This window comes from Marmota flaviventris, chromosome 5, assembly GCF_047511675.1.
Source record: "Marmota flaviventris isolate mMarFla1 chromosome 5, mMarFla1.hap1, whole genome shotgun sequence".
In the NCBI taxonomy this organism is placed as follows: Eukaryota; Metazoa; Chordata; class Mammalia; order Rodentia; family Sciuridae; genus Marmota; species Marmota flaviventris.
In genome coordinates this window covers 2023897-2049285 of record NC_092502.1, presented here as the reverse complement: position 1 = coordinate 2049285, position 25389 = coordinate 2023897, and the positions used below count along the sequence as shown (strand labels likewise).

Sequence of the window (25389 nt, the reverse complement as noted above, 5' to 3'; positions counted from 1 at the left end):
ACCTAAGTTCTATCCTACACATGACCCAAGCTGCAAACTCCAAAGCTGGTGGGTGGACAGCTGGGCAGCCTGTCCTCATTAGAGCCCTAAGCACTTCCTGATCTACCCTGATCCTGCAGGTAACTGCACTGTCACAGCCCACAAGGCCACCACAGCCAGGCCTACCTCCTGATGCCAACACCCTCCCAGCCATTGGGAATAGACCATGACCCTTCTCCTCCCTGGGACCCCAGCCCATCAGTGGCTTCCCAGCTCTCCCACCATGCAGGGAACACAAAAGCTGGTAGAGGTGGACACAGCAGGGAAGTCCACCTGAGCACCAAACCAGAAACCCACATCTTTGTTGGCCCCAGCTACCAAAGGAATGCAGGAGACCAGAATGCCAGTGCTGGCCAATCGGCAGAGACCTCAGAGCCTGTGCAAGCCAATCAGCATAGAGCTCAGCACCCCTATGGGCTAGTCAGCAGAGAGCTCAGTGCCAGTGTGGACCAATCAAGAGAGACCCCTGCACCAGGCAGAGGGGAGAGCCCAGCACCAAGTAAGCCATCAAGAGAGAGGCTGTAAGCCCCATGTGGTCCCTTCCCAGGCTCAGGGACAGGTCACAGTGGGGAGAAGGAGGAGATGGGGGAAGGAGAGATGGACATGCAGGATTCCAAAGGGCCCAAGCAAGGGCTTCTGGAGCTCTGGGCCCAGCAAGTAGGCACAGGCAGGTAGAGGGAGCCCCTGCCCCTGCAGGACATGCTCCCCAGCCACAAACAACCCCAGTGCCCAACTCCACCCAGAGCTTGGCCACAGATGCTGAGGCCCAAGGTCAGGAAAGACACAGGCCTCACAGAGCCTAGGCTGCCACAGGTGCCCTAGAGTTACCACCCTCCCTCCATTCACCCAACCCCAGCAGCACCCACCTGTGACGTCCAGGCGGAAGGAGACCCTCTGGCCCCCGGCCTCGCAGCTGTACTCCCCAGCGTCCGCCTTGCCCACCTGCTGCACCACCAGCTGCCGCCTGCAGCCAGAGGCCTCCACGCGCACCTGGGAGCTCTGGCTCAGCTTCTTCCCATCCTTGTACCATGTCACCTCTGTCTGGGCCTGGGCCACCTCGCAGCTCAGAGTGGCACTCGCCCCCGCCTGGGCCTTCACCTCACTGCGTGCTGGCTGCCCCTTGGCAAACACAGCCTTGGGCTCTGGGGATAGAGGGGAGGGACGCACAGATCAGGGACACAGCACTGATATCAACCCATCTGACAGGACTAAAGCTTCAAGCTCCGTGAACTGGGTCCTCAACGAAGAGACATCATGTGTCCACTCCCATCAGGCTTGTGTTCACAGAGCATTTCCTGTCTCAGAGGTCAACTTCTCGTGTTGGCCATGTCCTGAGCCAAGCGCGATCTGAAGCTGGAGGGAAGAGGCTGGACCATCAACTCCCGGTCCCTGGTTCACTGTCTGCCTCGGGACAGTGGCTGCATTGGCAGGTCCTGGCTGTTCATTACCACACTCCAGGCTGACACACCTTTGTCCTCTACAAACCAATTGTGCCTTTCACTTCAGTGTGAGCCCACATCAAGGTGTTGGCTCCACAACCTCAGGTGTTCCCATTTCCACCCAACCAGAACACACCAACTAACTACCCAGGGGCTACCCACACAGAAGAACGGGGGCAGCCGCTGCTCTGACCCCTGTAACATGCTGCCAGGGCCTGGCCTCTGGTTGTACAAGGACCAAGTCAGTTGTGCACGTGTAGCAGCAGCACACATGGTGGTCCCGTGGGACCTCACGGCACCCCACTGACAGCCTTTCTCAGAGCAGGCCCACAGCTGAGCATGCTAGGGTTGGTCTCCTTCCTCCAGCACAGTGTCTGTGAGAACCGCCACGTGGCCGCACAGGCAATGGTCTCTGTGCTGGGACAGAGTTGTGCTGCACAGCGCCTCGAGGGATTCCCTTACTCTTGGGGCTTGTTGGGGCTTTTTCCAGGACGGGGATACAATGAGGAAGGCTGCTGTGGACGTCCATGGCAGCACAGGATGTGCATGGCCTTAGGAGACCTCTCAAACAGGGCACCAAGTGGCACTCTCAGCAGTGCGGGCAGCTCCCATCTCCAACCTCCCACAACCTCGAGGGTCTTGAACTGTGTACGTCCCACTCCAACTGAATCATATGCCCCCTCACAGCACTAGTTTCCATCCCTGTCCATTTCGGCATGTAAATATGCTGAAGAGAGTCCACCCGGTGGATGTGGTGTTCACTGACTCACTGGTCTCCACGGCTACCATTTGTGGAGAACTCAGCAGCCACAGAAAACTGCAGACCTCAGCAGATGCTGCCCCAGTCAGACAGAAGGCTGTGCTCCCACAGCACTTTCAGAAGGGGAAGACAAAGGCAGATAAACCATGGACACCAGGACACACTCTCCGTGAGATCAGTCAGGGTGCCATGCTGGAGGAAGGGACCGAGCAGGAGGACACACTCTGTGAGATAAGTCAGGACGCCATGCTGGAGGAGGGGACTGAGCAGGAGGACACACTCTCCATGAGATCAGTCAGGATGCGATGCTGGAGGAGGGGACCAAGCAGGAGGTCCCACACTCCGTGAAATTGGTCAGGATGCCATGCTGGAGGAGGGGATCGAGCAGGAGGACACACTCTCCATGAGATCAGTCAGGATGCGATGCTGGAGGAGGGGACTGAGCAGGAGGACACACACTCTGTGAGATCAGTCAGGACGCCATGCTGGAGGAGAGGACCGAGCAGGAGGACACACTCTCCATGAGATCAGTCAGGATGCGATGCTGGAGGAGGGGACCAAGCAGGAGGTCCCACACTCCGTGAAATAGGTCAGGATGCCATGCTGGAGGAGGGGATCGAGCAGGAGGACACACTCTCCATGACATCAGTCAGGACGTCATGCTGGAGGAGGGGACTGAGCAGGAGGTCCCACACTCTGTGAGATCAGTGAGTGCCCTAAATTGGAGGAGGAGACTGGTGGTGCAGATGCAGAGCCAGGGAACACCATGGTCAGAGTGATATTTGGGGACCCTCAGCCCTGGTGAGTGCCAAGGATCATCCTGCAGCAACAAACATGGCATGAGCAGGAAGGTGGACATGTGCACCTAGCAGTGTGCTTCAGAGCAGTCCAAGGAGTCTGGGTATGAGGAGGCAAAGTCCTGAGGGAGGTATTCTCAGAGGTGTGCTCACACTGGGCCCCTGTTTGTCCTTGCTTCTATGACAGAACAGTGAAAACCCATGCAAAGGGCCAGCTGCAGTGCAGCTCTAAGAAAGAAGGGAGCCAAAGATGCAGGGACTTCTCACACAAATAGAATAAATCTGAGATTGAGGAGCCAAGCCCCCAAGGAAAAGAGCAGTAGAGAATGAAGCCCACTTTTGAGTCATTTCCAATCCAGACTTTGAGGAGTTTGAAGCTGCACGGGGGCAGGAGGCTACAGAGCTGTCATGGTTTGTTTTGTATTGCTAAAATATATGGCTGAGGCCAGATGTTAGAAAAGAAAAGATTATGTAGCTAAGACCTGCAGGTCCAAGGCTATGGTGTGGCACTACTGTAGCTCTAAGGAGGCCTCATGGCATCCCAATAGCAAGAGTATGTGAGGTGTCATTGAGGTACCAGGATTCTTAAAACAACCCTTTCTCACAAGAACCAATGCATCCCAAACATCTTGCCCAACACCTGCAGGTAAGTAATGATCTGGTCACAAAACTGAAAGCCATGACCTGACCTCCTCCACGAGACAGTGTTCATCCGTTCATGAGGGTGGAGCCATCTCATAACAGACCCACCACCTCAAAACACCAGTGCACTAGGTACCAAGCCCACACACAGACATCCGAGATACAACACATCTGAACTACAGCAGAAGAGAAGCAGAAAGCCTCTGACAGTTAGTGTGAACATTTCAGCATCTTGCTTTCCTAAAGAAACAATGGTTACAGCTGATGGTAACCTAGGAAAGGGCCATAACAGTACCCTAATCTTTGGAGAAATCCATGCAGGACTATGCCCAGGATCAGGACAAACCAGAGCTAAAAGACCCTGATCAAACTGCAACTCAGCCTCGAGTCAGAGGATTCTGGAATGTGCCCAAATGGGTCAGTGATCCTCTACCTGCCTAGAAGAGCAAAGAGGAATCCTCTCTCTGAAGCAAGACAAAGTCATCCATATTCAACATCTTTTCTCATATAATGCCAGTTAATTAAAAATTATTTGACATGCCAGAAACTGGCATAATAATTAGCAAACCTCCCCCACCCCCACCCCCCACACACACAAAATGCCATGCTAGAGGAAAGGTGATCTCAGTTATTACAGCTATTGGACAGGCATATAACCATGCTTAGTAGTACTGAAAAAATAAAGATAAGAAAATGAATCAAATCTGGCAACTTACTGGAGATAGAGTTCACTGGCAGAATGTGGGCTTAACATGTATAAGACCCAGGAATTATAGGGTGACTTTCACTACAGAATCTCAAACCTTAGAATCCATAAAAAATTGATGAAGTGGAAATTATGAAGCATAAAATGCAATAACTCAAAGTAAACTCACTTTTGGTGGGACTGACAAACAATTAGATATAGCAGGACATGATATTAGTAAATTGAAAAACAGGTCAAAAGAAAATATCCAGGCTAAAGCAAAGAAAGAAGAATGGATTATGAGGCAAAGAGAAGATATACATGTAAAAAACATGCAAATGTCTAACAGAGCCAAACAGGAGTCCTGAAAGGGGACACACACGGAACAGGACAGCAAAGGCCAAGTACACCCACAGCTGATCAAAGATATAAGCCCACAGATTCAAGATGCTCAGCAACCCCAGCTGGGATAAATACAAAGGAAACCATATAAGTTTCATCAAGGTCATGCTGCAGAAAATCAAAATTGAAATGAAAAAGTCAAAAGTAATAGAAGGAAAAAAAATACCTGACTCTCAAAGGAACCATAATAAACCTGATGTGAAAATATTTCAAAGTACAATATGGAAGCCATGACTTGCCCTCCTCCAGGAGATAGTGTTCATCCATTCATGAGGGTGGAGCCACCTCATAACAGACCCACACCTCAAAACAATGGAATGGCCTCTTTAAATAGGAAAAAAGTAACTACTAAGCTCAATTCACAGTAGCTAAACTATGGAATCAACCTAGGTGCCCTTCAACATATAAATGGATAAAAAAAACTATGGCATATATACAAAATGGAATATTACTCAACCTTAAAGAAGAATGAAATGATGTCATTTGTCAGTAAATGGATGAAATTTTATGCTAAGCAAAATTAGCCAATCACAAAGACCCAAAGGCCAAATGTCTTCCCTGATATGCAGATGCTAGTTCACAATAAGGTTGGGAGGGGTGAGGTAATTTGGACTAGACAGAAGGGAATGAAGGGAGAGCAGGCAGTATACAGGTAGAAATGACAGTAGAAACAATCAGACATAAATACCCTTTGTTCATACATGATTACATACAATCAAAAGAATGAGAAGTTTTATGCCATTTATGTATGATGTGTCAAAATGCATTCTACTGTCATGTATACCTAATTAGAACAAAATAAAAAAAATTAAAAGTCTTCAAAATAAAAAAAATATATATGATAAGTGTCTCTTTCAAAAAAAAAAAAAGTAACTGCTGAACTATAATTTGATACCCAGAGAAAAGATCCCTCAGCATTGAAAGAGATCTTGTTTTCATACAAGCAAAAGGTGGGGACTCTATATCACAGCAGGCCTGCTACATAAATAGGGAAGCCGGAGTTCTTCAAGCACACACACACCCATGATGGTGCAAATCCTTACTAGACAAATCTTAGCCAGTTATAGAGCTTACCTGAGCCTTATCTTAAAATAGGTATAATCATAATCCTTCCACATAGAGTTGTTGTAAAGCGTAAGCAATAAAAAGACAAAACAACAGTCTACAAATTCCAGGTCTTCAGGGTGAATTTCCAGTGGCAGGCCATAGTGGTAGGGAAGCCTTGTGAGAACAGGGGCCAGCAGTAGCACACACCCTAACTTCCTGCACTTATCCCAAGCAACACAAGGAAAAGCCTCAAGAAACCCACCTGTGACGTCCAGGCGGAAGGAGACCTTCTGGCCCCCTGCCTCGCAGCTGTACTCCCCAGCGTCCGCCTTGCCCACCTGCTGCACCACCAGCTGCCGCCTGCAGTCAGAGGCCTCCACATGCACCTGGGAGCTCTGGCTCAGCTTCTTCCCATCCTTGTACCACGTCACCTCTGTCTGGGCCTGGGCCACCTCGCAGCTCAGGGTGGCGCTGGCCCCTGCCTGGGCCTTCACCTCACTGTGTGCCAGTTGCCCCTTAGCAAATACAGCCTTGGGCTCTGGGGACAGAGGGAAAGGACACACAGGTCAGGGACTCCAGAACAGACCCAGCCCTGTCTCATAGCCTGAGCCCACCCCAGGGATGGCCGAGCAGAGTGTCCATCATGAGCAGAACATTGCATGGCCATGCCTAAGTTCTATCCTACTCATGACCCAAGCTGCAAACTCCAAGGCTGGTGGGTGGACAGCTGGGCAGTCTGTCCTCATCAGAGCCCTAAGCACTTCCTGATCCACCCTGATCCTGCAGGTAACTGCACTGTCACAGCCCACAAGGCCACCACAGCCAGGCCTACCTCCTGATGCCACCATCCTCTCAGCCATTGGGAATAGACCATGACCCTTCTCCTCCCTGGGACCCCAGCCCATCAGTGGCTTCCCAGCTCTACCACTACGCAGGGGGCACAAAAGCAGGGGGAGGCGGACACATAAGCCCCCGGCCTCACAGCTGTACTCCCCGGCGTCCGCCTTGCCCGAACCAAACCAGAAACCCACATCTTTGTTGGCCACAGCTACCAAAGGAATGCAGGAGACCGACTGCTGGTGCTGGCCAATCAGCAGAGACCTCAGAGCCTGTGCAAGCCAATCAGCAGAGAGTCAAGTGCCAGCCAATCAGCATAGATCTCAGTAACAGTGTGTGCCAGTCAGCAGATAGCTCAGTACCAGATGGGGCAAATTAGCACAGAGCTCAGTGCCAGCCAATCAGCAGACAGCCAAGTGCCACTGTGGACCAATCAGCAGAAAGCCAAGTGCCAGTGTGAACCAATTTGCAGACAGCCAGGTGCCAGTGTGGACCAATCATCAGAGAACCATCATCCTGAGCCAATCAGAAAAAAAAACAGCACCAGGCAGGTCATTGGGAGAGAGCACAGCACCAGGTGGGTTATCAGGAGAGAGGCTCTGAGCCCCTTGTGGCCCCTTCTCAGGCTCAGGGACAGGTCACAGTGGGGAGAGGATGGAGATGGGGGAAGGACAGATGGACATGCAGGATTCCAAAGGGCCCAAGCAAGGGCTTCTGGAGCTCTGGGCCCAGCAAGTAGGCACGAGCAGGTAGAGGGAGCCCCTGCCCCTGTAGGACATGCTCCCCAGCCACAAACAACCCCAGTGCCCAACTCCACCCAGAGCTTGGCCACAGATGCTTAGGTCCAAGGTCAGGAAGGACATAGGCCTCACAGAGCCTAGGCTGCCACAGGTGCCCTAGATTTACCACCCTCCCTCCATTCACCCAGCCCCAGCAGCACCCACCTGTGACGTCCAGGTGGAAGGAGACCCTCTGGCCCCCGGCCTCGCAGCTGTACTCCCCAGCGTCCTCCTTGCCCACCTGCTGCACCACCAGCTGCCGCCTGCAGCCAGAGGCCTCCACGCGCACCTGGGAGCTCTGGCTCAGCTTCTTCCCATCCTTGAACCATGTCACCTCTGTCTGGGCCTGGGCCACCTCGCAGCTCAGAGTGGCACTGGCCCCCGCCTTGGCCTTCACCTTGCTTTGTGCCTGCTGCCCCTTGGCAAACACAGCCTTGGGCTCTGGGGACAGAGAGTAGGAGAATTCAATTGGTATAAATAAATGAGGGCTCACCTTCTTGTCCTCAAATTCTGGTGCCTGTAGGATCCACTCATTAGCCTAAGTTGGATCTTCTTCCTTATACAATGCACACATTGGTGACTCTTTGGCCATCTTGTGGACGGTAAGCTCTCTGAACATGCTTTCTGAAAATTCTTCGTTTACCTCATTTTTGAATGCAGTTGAGCTGGATTTGGGGCTCACGGCTGACCAGTGACCCTTACAACTTGGAACACAATGTCATCATGTCTCTGCTTCTCGTTGCTGCTGGGAATTCCCTCTCAATGAGGAGAAGCTGACGAACACATGTGTAAGGAAGACCCAGCTTCCCGGACCGACAGGCCCACAGAGAATGAACATAACTGTCCCCTCCTCATGTCCGCCACCTGGAAACCCCCATCCTTTCAATGTCAGGTGCTGACATCCCCTCCTGTGTGACAGTTCCACCAGCATCTCTTGTTGTTCATGAAAAGAGGGTTTCCACACTACAGAAGTCCATCATATTGGTGGGATCAGACACATAGACTGGCTGATTGTACCTCTGCCATCTCACACTTTGTCATCTAATAGAGACTTCTGCCTTAAGGACGCCTCTCTGAGATCTCAACACAAGTGTGCAGAGACTCTCAAGGCCCTGGACTGGATTTTAAAGTCTTTTCTTTTAAGAAATACAACCACGTCCACCTTATGTATGGTTCTGTTGTCATGTCTGCTGAGATTTGAGGGTATCCCCAAGGTCACATGTGCCCTGTGGGTTGGCAGATGGAGGGCCCACCAAGAGTTGGCCTGGGAACCCCAGGGATGGACAGAGCCCAGGAAGACCTGGGGGAACCTGGGGGGATTCTTGGCTCTGGAGGAGGGTGTCACAGAGAGGTGAGCCCACCACACCTCTCTGGCTCCTGTCTGGGGACGTGACCCCTCCTGCTTACGGGCTTCCCTCACATGGTACCACCTCTGGAACCTCCAGAGCCACAAGCCAACAACCTCCTTCACGAAAATGCACCCTGGCCTCAGGGACCGTTTTGGTGTCAAAGACTAGACAGAAATAATGCCCAAGCCTGTCTTCAGAAAAGGTGCAGGAAAGCCCTGTTTTCCTATCCCTCACCCACCACCCCCGGGGACCTGGTGGCCAGGACAGACAGGACCACAACAGAAGGGCTGGAGACCCCACCATCCTCTTAGACTCAGGACACAGTTATGGACAGGGCTTTTGGGGCAACAGTCAGCCTCCACCCACTGGCTCTTCTCCCTACTCCGTCCCTCATGCTCAGAGCCAGGCCCACAGGAGAGCGGTCAAGACACCTGTCCCCACGCAGCCACTGATCTCTGCCACAGCCCACATATCCACACCCAGGTGGCTCTCCCTTCAGCCTCTGTGGCCTGCCCATTTTCTGTGGCATTGCTGCCCTCCTCTCGCCCTTGGCAGAACTCCTTGGCCCCACAACGCTCTCTGAATCCTGCCTGTTCATCTTCCTCCATGAGTGAGACCCCCTAGCTCCCCAAGAGCGGCTCACATCACCCTCTTCCTACATTGATATCCCACATCTCCCACCACCCACCATTGCCCACCACCCAGTGCCCACGAGGTCCCAGCCAGGCAGCAGCTGCCTCTGTGGGTCCCAGGCAGCCCAGGCTGGCTCCTGGACAGGCCCAGTTCTCTGTCATGGCCAAGAAACACAGGAGGCCTCAGTTGCTCTGTGACCTCCAGCCAAAGGCTTCTGTGCAGCCTTGAGCCGCAGCAGGGCCTTGGACTTACAGGGATGGGGGAACTTTGAGGCTCAGCAGGCAGATGGGGATGGGCCCTGGTTCCCGCACTTCATTGGAGTTGCACACCACGAGCTCACAGTGGATACCAGGGGACCCTCAGCCCTGCTCTCTGTTTGCAGCCCTCTCAGCATTGGTCGCTAACCACACTGCACTTTGTTTTTCACTTGGAACCTAATGAGGACATGACAGGATGGTTTGGGCCGTCCCCAGTAAGGACTGGGAACCACACCTTAGGAAAACTCCATATACTGCACCAGCCAGAGAGATCAGCTCTTGGCCTGACCACTGCCAGGTGGAAACTGCACTGTGTCCTTGAGCAGCCTGGACTCCACTGGGGAGAGTGTCTACACCTCGACCTGCCCCTATCCACAGCCCACCCAGGTGCTCCCTGCCCAGCCTTCAGTCCATCTCGGGGAGCCCCTCCTCCTCAGATCTGCCCCTGTCCACAGCACTCCAAGGTGCACGCTGCCCTGCACCCCACCCTGTCTGCAGTCCACCTTGGGGAGCCCCTCCTCCTCAGACCTGCCCCTGTCCACAGCCCTCCCAGGTGCACCCTGCCCTGCACCCCTCCCTGTCTGCAGTCCACCTCGGAGAGCTTCTCCCCCTGATCTCTGCATGTGCTGGAGCCCAGCTCTGCCCCACCCCTGAAGCTCTCTGCAGCCTGGGTTCCTCTCCATCTCCTGATAGCTGCCTGTCCTCAGACCTGGTCTTTCCAAGTTGCAGCACTGCAAAGCCTCCTGCCCTTCTCCCTGTTAATAGTCTAAGTTGTCACCCTCCTTGCCTACCCCCAGGAATCACAAGGCCACTCCCTTTCTTGGCCTCTCCAGTTGCTCCAGGGTTTCCCCCAGAAGAAGGGTCACATGCCTTTCAAATGTACTTCCAGTTCCAAACCTGAGTTGGTGTGTTTTCTGTTCTGTAACAAAATGCCTGAGGCTTCACTGTGTGGAGAAAGGAGCTCTATTTCGCTTATTATCACAGCTTTGGAGGTTGAAGTTCCAAGACTGGGCTACTCCTGATGAGGCACCTTGCTATGTCACATTATGGAGGAAGTGTGGAAGTTAGGAAGGCAAAGAGGTTCTGGGGTCAGGCTCTCCCTTCAGGAACAACCCATCTGGAAACAAAATCACCCTGGGAGGCAGTGCTAACCCTCCTGAGGGACACCCTAGTGCCCAGCCACACCCACCACTCCCACACTCAGGAGCCTGGGGACAAACCCCTCCTAAGGATAGCAAAGCTGTCCTCAAAGTCAGGGCACAATGCCCACAGGCACAGCTGGCTCAGAGCACTGGCCTCTCTGGCCAGCAGGAGGGCGACCCCTGCACATACTGGACCCAGGCCCACTCCCTGCAGTTGCCTTCCTGGCCATTGGAGCCCAGATGGAGACCCAGCTGAGTACCTCCCCGCATTCCCTCAGGGCACAGCACCTGGCTAGTGTCACCTCTTCCTGTGACTTCGCAACCACCTCCAACAAACACCTCCAGACCCAACACGCAAGATGCTGTCTCAGGCTGGAACCGGCCACGTCCTGCTGGTTGACAGCCAAAACCAGACACAGCTCTAGTGCAGGGCTTCCCCACGTCCTCCCTCACGTTCAAGGTTCACCTTACGGAGATTCACAGTGGACCTCAAGGGGAACCCGGACCCTCTGGAACTCCCAACCACTGTGTGTATGTGTGTGTGTGTGTGTGTGCATGCGCGCACACACGTGCATGACTATTCACAAGTGTGTCTTTAAATGTGTGGATGCACGTGTGTCTAAGTGCCTGCATGACCTCATCAATGAGTGTGTTACTGTGCAGTGTGTGGATGAGGGTGTAGATCTGTGCGTGTGTGTTCGAGTATGTATATGTGTTTAAATGTGCTATGTAAATGCGCACATACTATGTGTGCATATATTCACATGTGCTGTGTACTAGTGTGTGGGTGTGGCATGTGTCTGTTATGTGCCTAGTGTGAGGATAAGGCACGCGTGTGTTATGTGAGTGTGTGTGCAGGCATGTATGGTGTGTCGGTCTATGTGTCAGGGAGCACATGCAAGTGTACATGTGGCTGTATGTGTGTTGAAGTGTGTGTGTATGCATGTGTGTAAGTGTGTGCATGGCCACCGGATTGCACAATCTAAGGAACGTAAGGCCCGCTGGACATTCAAACACTCCTCCGCAGTATCAGCAAACAGTGACTTCTGAAAACTCTCTCCTCCTCCAAAGCAATGAAAGTACTAGAGGAAAACAACTGGAATTGACCTTTTCAGAATTCTGAAAATTACCCAAAGGACTGCAGAAGTCTGGGGAGTGTGACTCCAGGCAGACAGCTGAGGCTGGAGACAGCCATCCCCTGCCCGGTCTCTGAGGGGCTTGGAGGCGACAGTCGGGCCAGGCAGGGCCGGTGGGGGCACTGCGGAGACCCGTGGCTGTGCTGCTGCCTGAATGCAGAGCCCTGGAAACTCCACTTGCAGGGCTCTCGTGGTCAAGGTCCCCCAGGGAAGCAGCCTTGCCCCCAGGGGGGTTCACTGGACTCTAGGTGGCCGAGGCAGTGGGGAACAGGGAGCAGAAGAGCCGGAGGGGGCCCGGCTGAAAGGCACCTCCACACGCCTGCCACTCACGCCTGGGGAGAGTGGACTGCACCAAGGGCCCCTAAAGACCAAGCACCTGGGCCTCGGGTCACGGCCCAGCCACACGGGAGGGCACACGGCTTCACAGCAAAGCGCAGCCGACACACTCTGGGCTACGGACCTCGAGAGTCTCCCCCCCACCCCGTGGCATTTCAGACCCACAAGATGCGCCAAGAAGCAGGGAAAGCAGCCATGCAAGATCGCCCCTGGACGGCCCCCACCCGCCTCGGCAGCTGTGAAGCCCACCTCAGTCCACCTCCGGGAGCCCCTCCTCCTCAGTCCTGCTCCTGTCCACAGGAGGACCTGAAGGAGACCACTCCAGGGGCCCAGCCTGGGCGGCCCCCTCCCAACTCAGCAGCTGCACCCGAGAGCACTCCAGAGACGTGAAGGCCCAGGGGGACTCACCCAGAGGGCATCCGCACAAAGAAAGTGCTTTTTAAAGGAACTAATAGATTTGAAAAGTACAAAAGCTGAAGTTATAAAAACACTGCGAGAAGTTCCACATGGCCCATCTGAGCAGGCAGCAGGCGCCAGGGCGCAGGCGGCACAGGAGCCAGGGCGCAGGCGCCCGGGCAGCGGGCCTGGGGAGCGGGTTTCCACCCTTCACACACAGGACCAGGAACAGCTCCACCCAGCCTAGAGGCTCTTCTGCATTACCCAGCAGTCTGGAAGCAGGTGGGAACCAGCTGAGACACACGCCTGGGGAGGCCCCGTGTAGACCGTTTAAAACCCCACAAACAACAGTAAAGGCAACAGCCTGGCTTAAAAGCAGGCAGAGAGATCAAGGTGCATCTCAGTGGTAGAGTTTGCCTAGTGAGCACAGAGCCCTGGGTTCCATTCCCAGCACCACTTCAAAACAAATTAACAAACAAAAAAACAGGCAAAGAGAGCATTCAAGAAGATTTTTTCTTCAAAGAAAATAGCCAATTAGCAAATGAAAGAAAATGTGGCATATATACATAATGGAGTATTACCCAGCCATAAAGAAGAACAACTTGGGCTGGGGTTGTGGCTCAGTGATAGAGAGATCACCAAGCATCTGTGAGGCCCTGGGTTGGATCCTCAGCATCACATAAAGATAAATAAATAAAGGCATTGTGTCCATCTACAACTAAAAAATATTTTTAAAAAAGAACAACTTGACATTCGCCAGTAAATGGATGGATCTAGACACGTCATGCTAAGTGAAAGAAGCCAGTCCCCAAAACCAAAAGTCAGACCTTTTCTCTGATATGTGGAAGCTAACCCACAATAAGTGAGGAGAGGGAGATTAAGAAACAACAGAATAGAAGCCCAGTGGAGTAGACAAGGGGCGAAGGGGAGGGAGGAGAACTGGGGCAAGGAAAGACAGTGGCTGAACCTGACGAACCTTCTTGTGTGCATGTGTGGACATAACACGAGAGTCTCACCTTCCTGTCACCCACAAGAAACTGACTTAGAAACAACCGTAGGTCAACGGCAGAAAGATCAAGAGCAGAAGTGCGAGGGGAAAGAGAGGCGCTGGGACTGAAGAGCAAGAGGGATACCACCCTTTCATATTCATGTCAAAATGGACTCACTGTCGTGTGTGACTAAAAAGGACCGTAAAATAAAATAAAGATGCTCAGTGTCATTAGTCAGTAAGGAAATGCACACTGAAGCACAAGGAACACCACTTCTCACCCAGTGATGGGAAGGCTGTCCGGCAGACAAACAGGCAGACAGCAAGAAGCCTTGGCAACCTGGGGTCCACTCAGCCCGCAGCCCCTCTCTCTTCCCTGGAGGCTGACCCTGCCTTGGTCTTTCAGGGACCAGCCCTGGGCTGCCAGTCAGCAGTGGGCTCAGCAGCGAGCAAGACACAGCCCCTCAGAGACTCCAGGGCCTCAGGAGCGGACACCAGGAACCGGCAGAGACCAAACACACATCTCACACCACCACGAGCTCTTCCTGGCCAGACGGGAAGGAAGGGACAGGAGCTCAGCTCCAACAGCAGCCGGGCTAACCTCTGGCAAGGAAACAGGGCCATGGACCAGACCACCACCGAAGAAACCAAGTTCCTCCCACAACTTGGAAGAGGAACCAGCAGAATGAACCAGCCAGAGACACAAAGCACAGGACCCAGCCACAACATGCCCAGAACTGACAGAATTGTGCGCCACTAAATTCGTGCCATTTTAATCCACTATGTTTGTGACAATTTATTACACAGCACTGGTGTGCACGTGATCACGCACGCACACACATACACACACACACACACACACAAAACTTCATACATACTCATTCCATATTCTTTCTGCTTTTAATGTTAAATGTGATGGCTGGAGCTGTAAAAGCCATCTTGCAACCATAAGACAGCAAGTATCCACCCTCCCCCTGCCCCGAAAAAAAAAAAATTCACAGTGGTAAAAAATTAACATGTAAGTCCTTGGAATAGACTGTCAAAACGTCTCCAATGGGTCTAGCCTCCCTGAGTCCACAGCCTCTACAATGGGATATGCTTCTCCCATCCCAACAGTCTACTCTGTGTCCTTGGGATTAGGCTGGCATTAAGCTTCTCTGACCAACAGAACCATACAAAGTAACATTCTGACCTGCGGAAGGTGGAAGTTTATGAGCTTTGTGGCTCTTCCTGAGCCTGAAGTCAGTCCAGCCAAGGCAGAAAGAAACCAGGGCTCTCCACAGAGAACCCCACCCAGGATGAGAGCTGCTGGGCAGCAGTGACCAGAGGGAGACAGGGCTGCAGACACAGAAACGGCCAGCCATGCCACAGGGGGAAAGAAGTCCCTGTGCAGCGAGCCATTCCACCACAGCCCAACGGAGAGCACCTGTGTTAGGCCAGGGGGACCTGCCACCACAGGCCTAGGTGACCACCATGGCTTCGCTCCAACTGGTGTTCTGGGCCTCTGAGGTTCAGGGTGACCAGTTACTCGGCAGGAGAGGACGAGTTCACACAGGCCCTGGATGGCCCATGATGAGGATATCCCTCCACGCCCATCCCATGTTGTGACCAAAGTGCTTTCATCAACTCACCTGTGACGTCCAGGCGGAAGGAGACCCTCTGGCCCCCAGCCTCGCAGCTGTACTCCCCGGCGTCCGCCTTGCCCGCCTGCTGCAACACCAGCTGCCGCCTGCAGCCAGAGGCCTCCACATGCACCTGGGAGCTCTGGCTCAGCTTCTTCCCATCCTTGTACCACGTCACCTCTGTCTGGGACTGGGCCACCTCACAGCTCAGAGTGGCACTCGTCCCCACCTGGGCCTTCACCTCGCTGTGTGCCAGTTGCCCCTTGGCAAACACAGCCTTGGGCTCTGGGGACAGAGGGAAAGGACACACAGGTCAGGGACTCCAGAACAGATCCAGCCCTGTTTCACAGCCTGAGCCCACCCCAGGGATGGCCGAGCAGAGTGTCCATCATGAGCAGAACATTGCATGGCCATGCCTAAGTTCTATCCTACTCATGACCCAAGCTGCAAATTCCAAGGCTGGTGGGTGGACAGCTGGGCAGCCTGTCCTCATCAGAGCCCTAAGCACTTCCTGATCCACTCTGATTCTGCAGGTAACTGCACTGTCACAGCCCACAAGGCCACCACAGCCAGGCCTACCTCCTGATGCCACCATCCTCCCAGCCATTGGGAATAGACCATGACCCTCCTCCTCCCTGGGACCCCAGCCCATCTGTGGCTTCCCAGGTCTCCCACCATGCAGGGGGCACAAAAGCGGGTGGAGGTGAACACAGCAGGGAAGTCCACCTGAGCACCAAACCAGAAACCCACATCTTTGTTGGCCACAGCTACCAAAGGAATGCAGGAGACCAAACTGCCAGTGCTGGCCAATCGGCAGACATCTCAGAGCCTGTGAAAGCCAATCAGCAGAGAGCCAAGTGCCAGCCAATCAGCATAGAGCTCAGTAACAGTGTGGGCCAATCAGCAGACAGCTCAGTACCAGATGGGGCAAATTAGCAGAGAGCTCAGTGCCAGCCAATCAGTAGACAGCCAAGTGCCACTGTGGACCAATCAACAGAAAGCCAAGTGCTAGTGTGGACCAATCATCAGAGAACTGTCATCCTGAGCCAATCAGGAAAAATCCAGCACCAGGCAGGTCATTGGGAGAGAGCCCAGTACCAGATGGGCTATCAAGGGAAAGGCTCTGAGCCCCTTGTGGCCCCTTCCCAGGCTCAGGGACAGGTCACAGTGGGGAGGAGGAGGAGATGGGGGAAGGACAGATGGATATGCAGGATTCCAAAGGGCCCAAGCAAGGGCTTCTGGAGCTCTGGGCCCAGCAAGTAGGCACAGGCAGGTAGAGGGAGCCCCTGCCCCTGCAGGACATGGTCTCCAGTATCAAGCAATCCCTAGTGCCCAACTCCACCCAGAGCTGGGCCACAGATGCTGAGGCCCAAGGTCAGGAAGGACATAGGCCTCACAGAGCCAAGGCTGCAACAGGTGCCTTAGAGTTACCACCCTCTCTCCATTCACCCAGCCCCAGCAGCACCCACCTGTGACATCCAGACGGAAGGAGACCCTCTGGCCCCTGGCCTCACAGCTGTACTCCCCAGCGTCCGCCTTGCCCGCCTGCTGCACCACCAGCTGCCGCCTGCAGCCAGAGGCCTCCACGCGCACCTGGGAGCTCTGGCTCAGCTTCTTCCCATCCTTGTACCACGTCACCTCTGTCTGGGCCTGGGCCACCTCGCAGCTCAGAGTGGCACTCGCCCCCACCTCAGCCTTCACCTCACTGTGTGCCAGCTGCCCCTTGGCAAACACAGCCTTGGGCTCTGAGGACACACAGGGAGTGATGTTGGTTGTAAGCCCCACCCAAACCTCTGGTTTCCAATTAACAGGCTCTGGACCCCGGGCCAACAGGGCCTGCCATGTGGATCCCTCAGGATACATTTCCCTAAGCAAAGTGGGAGGGGATGCCCCATCTCTCCCCGTGAGACCCTGGTGTGCACATCAAAGTCCCAGGACAGACCTTGCAATAATTGCCGAGATGTCCCTTATAAGCCCAGAGAACGTCTTCCTTGTCCCCAAACTCCTGCCTACCTCTGTAGCACACTCCCCACAGATTGAGTTTGCTCCAGCAGGGAAACCTGACAGCACCTGCCTTCAGCTCTGCATATAGCCAACCAGCCCCTGGCAGTGACAGCTGGTTGTGACTTCTAGTGTGAAGCGTCCAATGCTTGCCTCTAGAGCTGGTGTGCGACTGGCATTGCAGGGCCTCCCTGTCCCTGGGTCCACAAGCTGCACCCGGCCTGGGGTATCCCAGGCTGGGAACCAGAGCCCATCATGGCCACACTGGAGCAAGCCCTCCTGGGGTGGGCTGCCCCAACAGCCTCACAGAGGCCTAAGAATCCCTTATGCATTTGTCCTTGAACTTCCCAGTCTATATCTCTGAGCCCTGGGAGCTTCTAGGAAGGTCAGGGCCTTGGCCAGACCCACCAGACTTAAATCTCAACCTCAGAAGACACTTCACATATCTGTGGGTCCCCTCAGCCCTAGGTTTAAATGGAAAAGGAGGGCTTCAAAATCCTGTGAGCTTCCCAGCCAGAGCCCAGCCCACAAGCACAGAGTAAGCAAGAAGCTTTCAGGACTGCAGAGTGGCCCCCTGCAGGGCAGGCACAATGGGCAGAGGAAACACTCTCCCAAAGCTGGGATAGAGTTCATCTTTTGTTCCTAAATTTCCTTCCTGGTACTTTCTTTTCCATGTTTGGATCCTTCAACCTTCTAAGCATTAGTTTGGCATTTTGTTTTATTTTCCCAAACAGGGAAGAAGCTGCCCCCAACCGCTGGCTCAATAAAGAAGGGTCCAGAAGGTCAGTCACATTATGCTGTGTACAGCAAGATCTGCTCTCCACCCACAGGTATGGGCACAGGTATACATAAGGCACTTACCAGAGACCCGTAGGTGGAAGTCCACAGAGTCCTCACCCACACGGCAGGAGTAGGTGCCCTCATCCTGCCTGCTGACCGAGGCCACTACCAGCCGATGCCAGGTCCCCACATCCTCCTGAGAGAAGCGCTGGCAGGAGCCACCCAGCTCCTTGCCATCTTTAAACCAGCACACGGGGACGTGGGCATCCGCGGTCTCACACTCAAACCTCGCCGAGCCCCCCACCTCAGCATCCACACAGCCGCCCACTGTGTCTTTGCGTAGGAAGGGCGTGAGGCCTGCAGGGTATAGCAGAGGTGGTCAGGGACCACAGGGCTCCTGACCACACACCTGGCACAGAGGCTGCAGGCTGGAGGGCCCAGGCTCACAGACCACACAGAACACTGATTCTGACCCAGATAAGAGGCACCCTGGCCAGCTTGCTGAGTCCCAATCATGGTACTCACTGCTCACCCAAGTGGCCACCCACAGTTATCCCTCCTACAGAGTTGGGCCTGCCCTCCCACCCTCCCCATGCTGCCCTGCTGCCCAGAACCCCTTGCAGCCTGGGGTCAGGGGATGCATGTCCCGCACCACAGTAGGGCCAGGAAGGACGTGGGCCCTGGCTTGCCTTCCCAAGACCCTCACCTTGCACAGATAATTGGTAGGCAACACGGCTCCCGCGGCTGACACACTCGTAGAGGCCAGCATCGTCCTGCCCCACGTCACGCACCAGCAGTGCCCGCCGCCCAGCTGAAGCCTGTTCCTCGTACTTGGGCCCAGGAGGTAACACACGGCCGTCTTTCAGCCACGTCACAGCTGCAGCCTGGTCCGACAGTTCGGCCAGCAGCTGAGCCTCCTCGTGCAGCCGGGCCAGCACCTCTCGAGCGGTCACCGCTGGTGGCTTGTGGGCAGTCAGCCCAGGAGCTGCTGGGGGCCAGGGATGGGTGGACAGAAGGGACCAGGACAATGGAAGGTGGTAAGGGAGGGAGACGGGGGAAAGGAAAAACAAGGTCAGAATGAGGACAGGATGGGGTGGGTGGATGAAGAGGAGGGTGGAGGAAGGAGGCAGGCGGAGAGGCAGGGTCCAGCTGAACCTGCTGTCCACACACACCCTGCCTGGCCTGCCTGCCTCAGTGCCCCACCCCCAGGCCTGCTTCCTCTTGCTGCTGCAGGCTAACTCCACAGGGGCAGCTCTCCCAGGACCCCATGCTGACACCGCCTCAAGGAAACAGGCTCCTGGACCCAGGCCTACCTCGGACCTCCATCCGAATGCTGCTTTCAATGCCGTCAGCCACAAACTTGAGCTGTGCCCCATGCAGGCTGGCGGGCACCTCTCGGATGGTGAGTGTATGCCGGGTGCGATCACAGCGGATCACATACGTGCGGCTGGCCTTCAGAGCCACCCCGTCCAGGAACCATTCACCAGCAGAGGCCACAGTGAGGTCCACAGAGAAGGTGACTTCTCCACCCTCCACTGCTGCCACTGCCTTCAGGGGCGTCCTCACGGCCAGCTGGGGGGCTGTGGTGCAGGCAAGTTAGGAGGGGACCAGGGCAGGTGAGGTCCCTGCCTCCCCTTCCTCTTCCTCCAAAGGCCGGGTATTTGGGCTCAAGTCACAACAGACAGGGAACGAACGAGCCAGAACCACCTGGCAATACCCCAGGATCTCTGAAGCTGGGCAGCACTGAAGCTGCATCCCCTGGGGCTACTGGAGACAGGCAGGCTCCAGGGGACCTGAGTCCTGTCTTGGGTCCCCTCCCTTCTCACTAAGAAGGCCCCAATGTCCCCACCCTCACAAAGAGTCTCTTCAAGGCCTTGCTGGAGGCTGTGCTCTGCTCTGGCCGGGGCAGCCCCCGGTGCCAGGGGTCACTCCTTTCTAGGCAGCTTCACTTACCCAGGTGGATGGTCCCCGGGAACTCCAGGTAGGGACTCTGGCCAAAGCTGTTGACAGCTGACACCCTGAACTGGAAGTCACCCTCCTCAGTCACACCTGTGACGGTGAGCTCAGGTGTGACCACCCACTCATCCTTGTGGCACCGGCTCCAGATGTAGGTGCCCAGCCGCCGCTTCTCCACCAGGTAGCCATCAATGGTCACAGGGCGGTCCCCGTGGGGTGGTGGATACCAGCCAAGGGTCACAGAACTCTCCGTTCTGGCCTTCACCACAGGGTCCACAGGGGGGTGGAGGGGTGGCCTCCTGGGGGCTAGCAAGAGATGGGCCAAGGTTACTAATGGGGTCCCAGAAAAGGAATCACAGAACCTCAGCCCTCCAAAAGACTGGGCCACCAGCCATCAGGGAAGCTGTGGCCTCAGGACCCTACCCCAGACCTGCAGTCTCTGGCTGATACGGAAGAGGCCTCACCTGGAAGGAGGAGGGTGACCCACACCTCCCCCCAGCCTCGTGACAGCCCTGATCAAGAATCAGGAGCCACTGATGGCCATGTGCCCAAGGATTGAGGCAGGGGTCCTAGGGAAGAGGTCATTGCAGTATCACTCAGGGCCTTACCAGACACGCAGAACTGGGTGGAGGTGCGGGAGTCTCCAGCCATGAAGACCACCTCGCCCATGTCTTCCAAGCTGCACTGAAAGATGGTCAGCATGTGGCACGTGCCTTCTGCTGTGATGGCCACTCGGCCACCAGTCACCACCTCCTCCTGGTTCCTCAGCCAGCGCACAGGGCCCTCAGGCACTGCCAGCTCCACGCAAAAAATGGCGGTGTCCCCCTCGCGCACCGCTGTCTTCCGGGGCAGTTTCCGCATCAGGTTCCCTGAGATGGGAAGAGCCCAGGCTAGTCAGCCTTGCCCCTAGCCCTACCGGCGGCCAGCATACTGGCTCGCCGTCGCATTTCCCCATCCTGCCCCTGACTTGCCCCTGCCCACCCCCGCCAGGCCAATCCTCCCACCCCTCCCCAACTTCCCACCCCTTCACTCCAGTCCGGCTCCGTCCCATCAGGTGGTCCCCCCCCCCTCCGCTCTATCCCGTGCCGGGGCCCATCCTCGCCCCTTCTGTGCGCGCCTGCCATGACCCTCCGAGGCCAATCTGCCCTCCCCGCCCTCCGCCGCCTGCCTTGGACAGCGAGCTCCGCCACGGTGCGGCTGCCCTCCGTGGTCTCGCAGATGTACACGGCGTCGTCGTCAGCCGAGACGTTGCGCACTGTCAGCCTGCGCTCGGTGCCCTCCGCCTCGATGCCGTACTTGGCGCTCGCCCACAGCCGCGTCTCCTCCTTGAACCACGCAGTCTCGGTGGTAGGCTGCGGCACCTCGCACTGGAACGTGGCGGACTCCTTCTCCCGCACCTCCAGGTCCTGCAGCCGCCTCTTGAAGGGCACGGTGGGCTCTGTGGAGACTGGCTGGTGAGAGGGGCCGGGAGGATACCGGAGGACAGGAGGCTCCAGAGTGCAGGAGTTGGGATCTGGGAGTTGGGAAGGGGGGGGGGGAGGGACCCAGAATTCGGAGACAGAAGAAGGTGGAGGAGGTGGGAAGGGGTAAAAAGGGTGTAGGATATAGGGTGGCCGGTGGTAGGGGGCCCCAGGGGATGGGGACCAGAAATGGGGAAGAGGCAATGTCGGGGAAGTGGGGTTTGGCAAGGAAAACGTGAAAGACAGGGGGCTAAGTATTAAGGTTCCGGAAATGGTGAGGTTTGGAGGGGTCTCGGCAGGGTAGGGATAAGTGCGTTGGGAGAGGGGCAGGGACTTGGCGGGTTGCGCTGCTGTGGTGGGAAGCGGGTCCTTACAATCAGCAAAGACAGAGGATCTTAGCCCCTGCATTGTGCAAACCAGAAACAAAACCTGTAAAAGGCGAGAGCCACCCAGACTTCCAACTCTGGTCTATATTCCACGACCGACTTGCGCCATTGGGCTACCTATGGCAGCGGCGGCTAGGGCCAAAGGAGGTGGGCACAGGGACCAGGGAGGACCCTTGCCTGCGCGCAGGCAGCTTCTCCCTGGGACCGCCGCCTGGCGCCATGGTCCTCACCTCGCACCACCACCAACACGGAGCTGTAGGTCTGGCCCACGAGGTTGGACGCCGTGCAGGTGTAGAGGCCGCGGTCCGACTGCTTGCAGAACAGAATCTTCAACACGAAGTTCTCTTGCGCGTCCTCATACACCACGTGTCGCCGTCCCTCTGTAACCAGCTGCCCATCCTTCTTCCACACGATCTCAGGCTTGGGCTCACCCGTCACGTAGCAGCTGAGACGCGCGTGTTTGCCCTCTGTCACCGTGCAGGTGCGGGTGCCGGCGCCGGGTGGTGAGGCGGGGACGCCCTCTGCGCGCATGGCTTCACGTCGCTGCTGCAGGTGAGCCAGGAGCGCTGCCGTGGAGGCCCCAGGTGGGCTGGCAGCTTCCGTGTCTGAATCTACCACCAGCGAGGCAGCAGCACTGGCTGCACCCAGCGGGTTCTCTGCCCGCACCTCGTAGGTGCCACCGTCCCGCGGTCGCGCCGCCCGGATGCGCAGCTTGCTCGCCTCGCCTTGCTCCTCTACGCGCACACGGGGGGCGTCAGGTGCACCCAGGCGCCGCCCGTCCTTGGACCAGCTCACAGCCGGTCGTGGCGAGCCGCTCACGCGGCAGCTAAATGTGGCCTCAGCGCCCTCGCGCACACGGATGGACGTAGGCCGTAGCAGAAAGTGTGGTGCCTGCTCAGCACACGCGGCCTCAGCGTCCACCTGCAGGCCCACGGCCGCAAAGGCTTCGCCAATCGCGTTGCGTGCGCGGCACACATACTGCCCGCTATCGCCAAGCGCTAGGTCCAGGATAGTGAGGCGGTATATGTCGCCGTCTTGGGCCAGACGGAAGCGTGCGCCTGCCTCCACCGGCTGCCGGTCCTTCTCCCAGCTTACGTGTGGCGTGGGGTTGCCCACGATCTGGCAGCTCAGTGTGGCGTCCTTGCCCACAGACACGACGAAAGCCTTGGGCCGGGTCAGGAAGCGCGGTGCACCGCTGAAGGAGTGATCCATGGTGGTGGCAATGTTGGGGACCTGTGAAGGAGTGGAAAGAAGGTCCCAGTGGTGTTGGGATGAGCCCCTCGCCATGCCCCACCTACACCCCTCCCTTCCTCAGTGCCACCTGCAGAACCCAGTTTAAGGTGGGGTGCTTCCTCCCCAGGAGTCTCTTCTTGTCCTGCATATTACCCCACCCACCAAGCCTGGCCAGATGGCACCATGGCCCAGCAGTGCAGAGCACTTTAACTGTAAAAGCATCTCCTCTTCCTCCCCCTCCAGCCCCAGTCTCCCCAGTTGAGGTTCCTCCAGCAGCCAGGCAGCCCTGCTTCTCCAGCAGCTTGGCACTTGGCCTCCTGCCTTCCGATAGCTCTCCCCACAGACCTACCCAGTGCACCTGGGCCACTCTGCCATCCCCTGCCATCCCCTGCCACACACTGCTGCTACCAGGGTCTAAAACTCCAATTTGGCTATGTTTCCCTGGCAGTAGGAGGGGGAGGCCAGACAGGCTGGGCCTTAGAGGCCCCCAGTGGGCACCAGTTTTCTGTCTGCTCCCACTGTGGATGCCATTGTGTACCACAGGTGGCAGTTCTCTACACAACCAGCTTTGCTCTGAGCCTCCTCCAGGTGTGCCCACATCCTTTATCCCTTACCTTTTCTGTGGGGTTCCACACATCCCCTTGACCCCATTCTTCAGCAGCAGAAGAAAAGGAAAGGAACCCCCCAGCCGGCCAGGCTCCTCTTAGCCAACAAGCACTCCAAGCCCACTCAGCTGCTCCAGACCCCACACCCTGGCTCACAGTGCTCATCTGCTGCCTGCCCTCCTCATACAAGTCTCTGGCCCAAGTAGGAACAGGGAGATTCGAGAGTGGGACAGTGTACAGTCAGTGACATGGCTGGAAAGGACAGCTGAAGGATCCTGGCCAGCTGGGGCTGGCAAGGTCAGCAATGTCCCCTGGAACAGCCTGGGGTCTCCAGCTAGTCTGGGGCTGTGAGTGGCCTGGTCACTCCACAGATCTGTCATAGCTCTGCCAGCTCTGGGCCTGGAAGGGGTCAGAAGCCTCAGTCAGCCTGAGGCTGAGCCCCAGCCAGCACCCAGTACAAGAGAGGAGACTGCCTGCCTGCACAGGGTCTTGCCTACGAATGACACAGGAGGAAGCACTGACGCTCTCCACCTGGGCAGACACAAGCACCCCACTACCCAGTGGTCGTCACCATGTACCCTGCAGAGCCCCCAGTCTCTTGGCTGGGCTGCCCAGGATGGAGTAGTTGGATCCATGTTCCCAGCAGCCCTCCAGCTCCCAGTGCTCTGATTCAGGTACCTAATCTCCCCTAATCCCCTTCCAGGAGGCTGAGCCTGGACCAGGGCTGGGCTGCAGTTGCTGTCTGCTGACTCACTGTGCAGTCAGCACCTCTGTTTCTCCACCACCTCGGCCAGGCCCCATCTCTCTGGGCCTCGGTAGGATTTGGGTGGGAGTGGGGGTCACCATGCAGCACAAACCAGGACCCCAATGTAGAAGCTGCTGAGGCACCTTTATATGAAAGTACTACTTTGGCATCAGCATCCAAAGACCCTAAGCACCTAGGTCTTAACAGTGCTTCCTGAAATTATATGGTCAATCTGTGGGTTCCCAACCCCCCACCACACCCAGAGCCTGAGCTGCCCACCCAGAGAAGATTGAACAAGCTTGTGCAGGCAGCCAGTCACTGCACAGGTTTAAGGGGACCTGGCCACAGCCCTCAGCAGGTACACAGGTTGACTCTGGCCTAGCAACAGTGGTGGACACCCCAAAGTGTTTGTAGGCTTCTGGGGGACAGTGTCTTGCCCTGTGGTCTGCTCAAGACCTACATTCCAGCCACCAGTATGTTCCGAGTGGTGATTTACCCCAGTAATGACCATGGTGCCCAGGGGTTCATCCAAATATATCAGCTTCAGGGGACCTCAGCCACCCTGCAGGTAGACATCCCCATTGGTCAGCAGGACTAAGGCCAGAGAGAGGCTGCTGCATGCACATGCTCCAGGAAAGGGCAGCTGCTCACCTTCCCAGGCACCCATTCAACAGAGGAGGAAACTGAGGTCCCAAGAAACCCACCCAGGGACACGTGCAGAAGCACCTTCCTCCTGCCTGGTTTGAACTGGGGTCTTAGGAATGTGCTTCCTCATAGACACAGCACAAGCTTCTCAGCAGGGGAAACTGAGGTCAGAATTTTTCCTCTCCGATGTCTATGGGCCACACTGGGTTCCTCAGCCTGCAGAGGGCTTCTCCAGCCTGCAGGACTCTTGGATCCCTCTCCCACCTGGGCTATCCCCAGGAGCCCCTGTAGC

The 25389-nt window shown here is 56.1% G+C and overlaps 1 protein-coding gene across 1 annotated transcript in view; it reads right to left on the bottom strand.

The window, feature by feature from the left end:
- Obscn (obscurin, cytoskeletal calmodulin and titin-interacting RhoGEF) overlaps nt 1-23081 on the bottom strand; it is a 128710-nt gene extending 105629 nt beyond the window's left edge. The window contains 9 exon segments of the mRNA XM_071611901.1: nt 6074-6349; nt 7593-7868; nt 18149-18424; nt 18774-19055; nt 19381-19647; nt 20021-20329; nt 20632-20892; nt 21192-21461; nt 22100-23081. Of these exon segments, the coding sequence (XP_071468002.1) occupies nt 6074-6349; nt 7593-7868; nt 18149-18424; nt 18774-19055; nt 19381-19647; nt 20021-20329; nt 20632-20892; nt 21192-21461; nt 22100-23081 (3199 nt within the window).
- Between the last annotated feature and the right edge of the window lie 2308 nt (nt 23082-25389).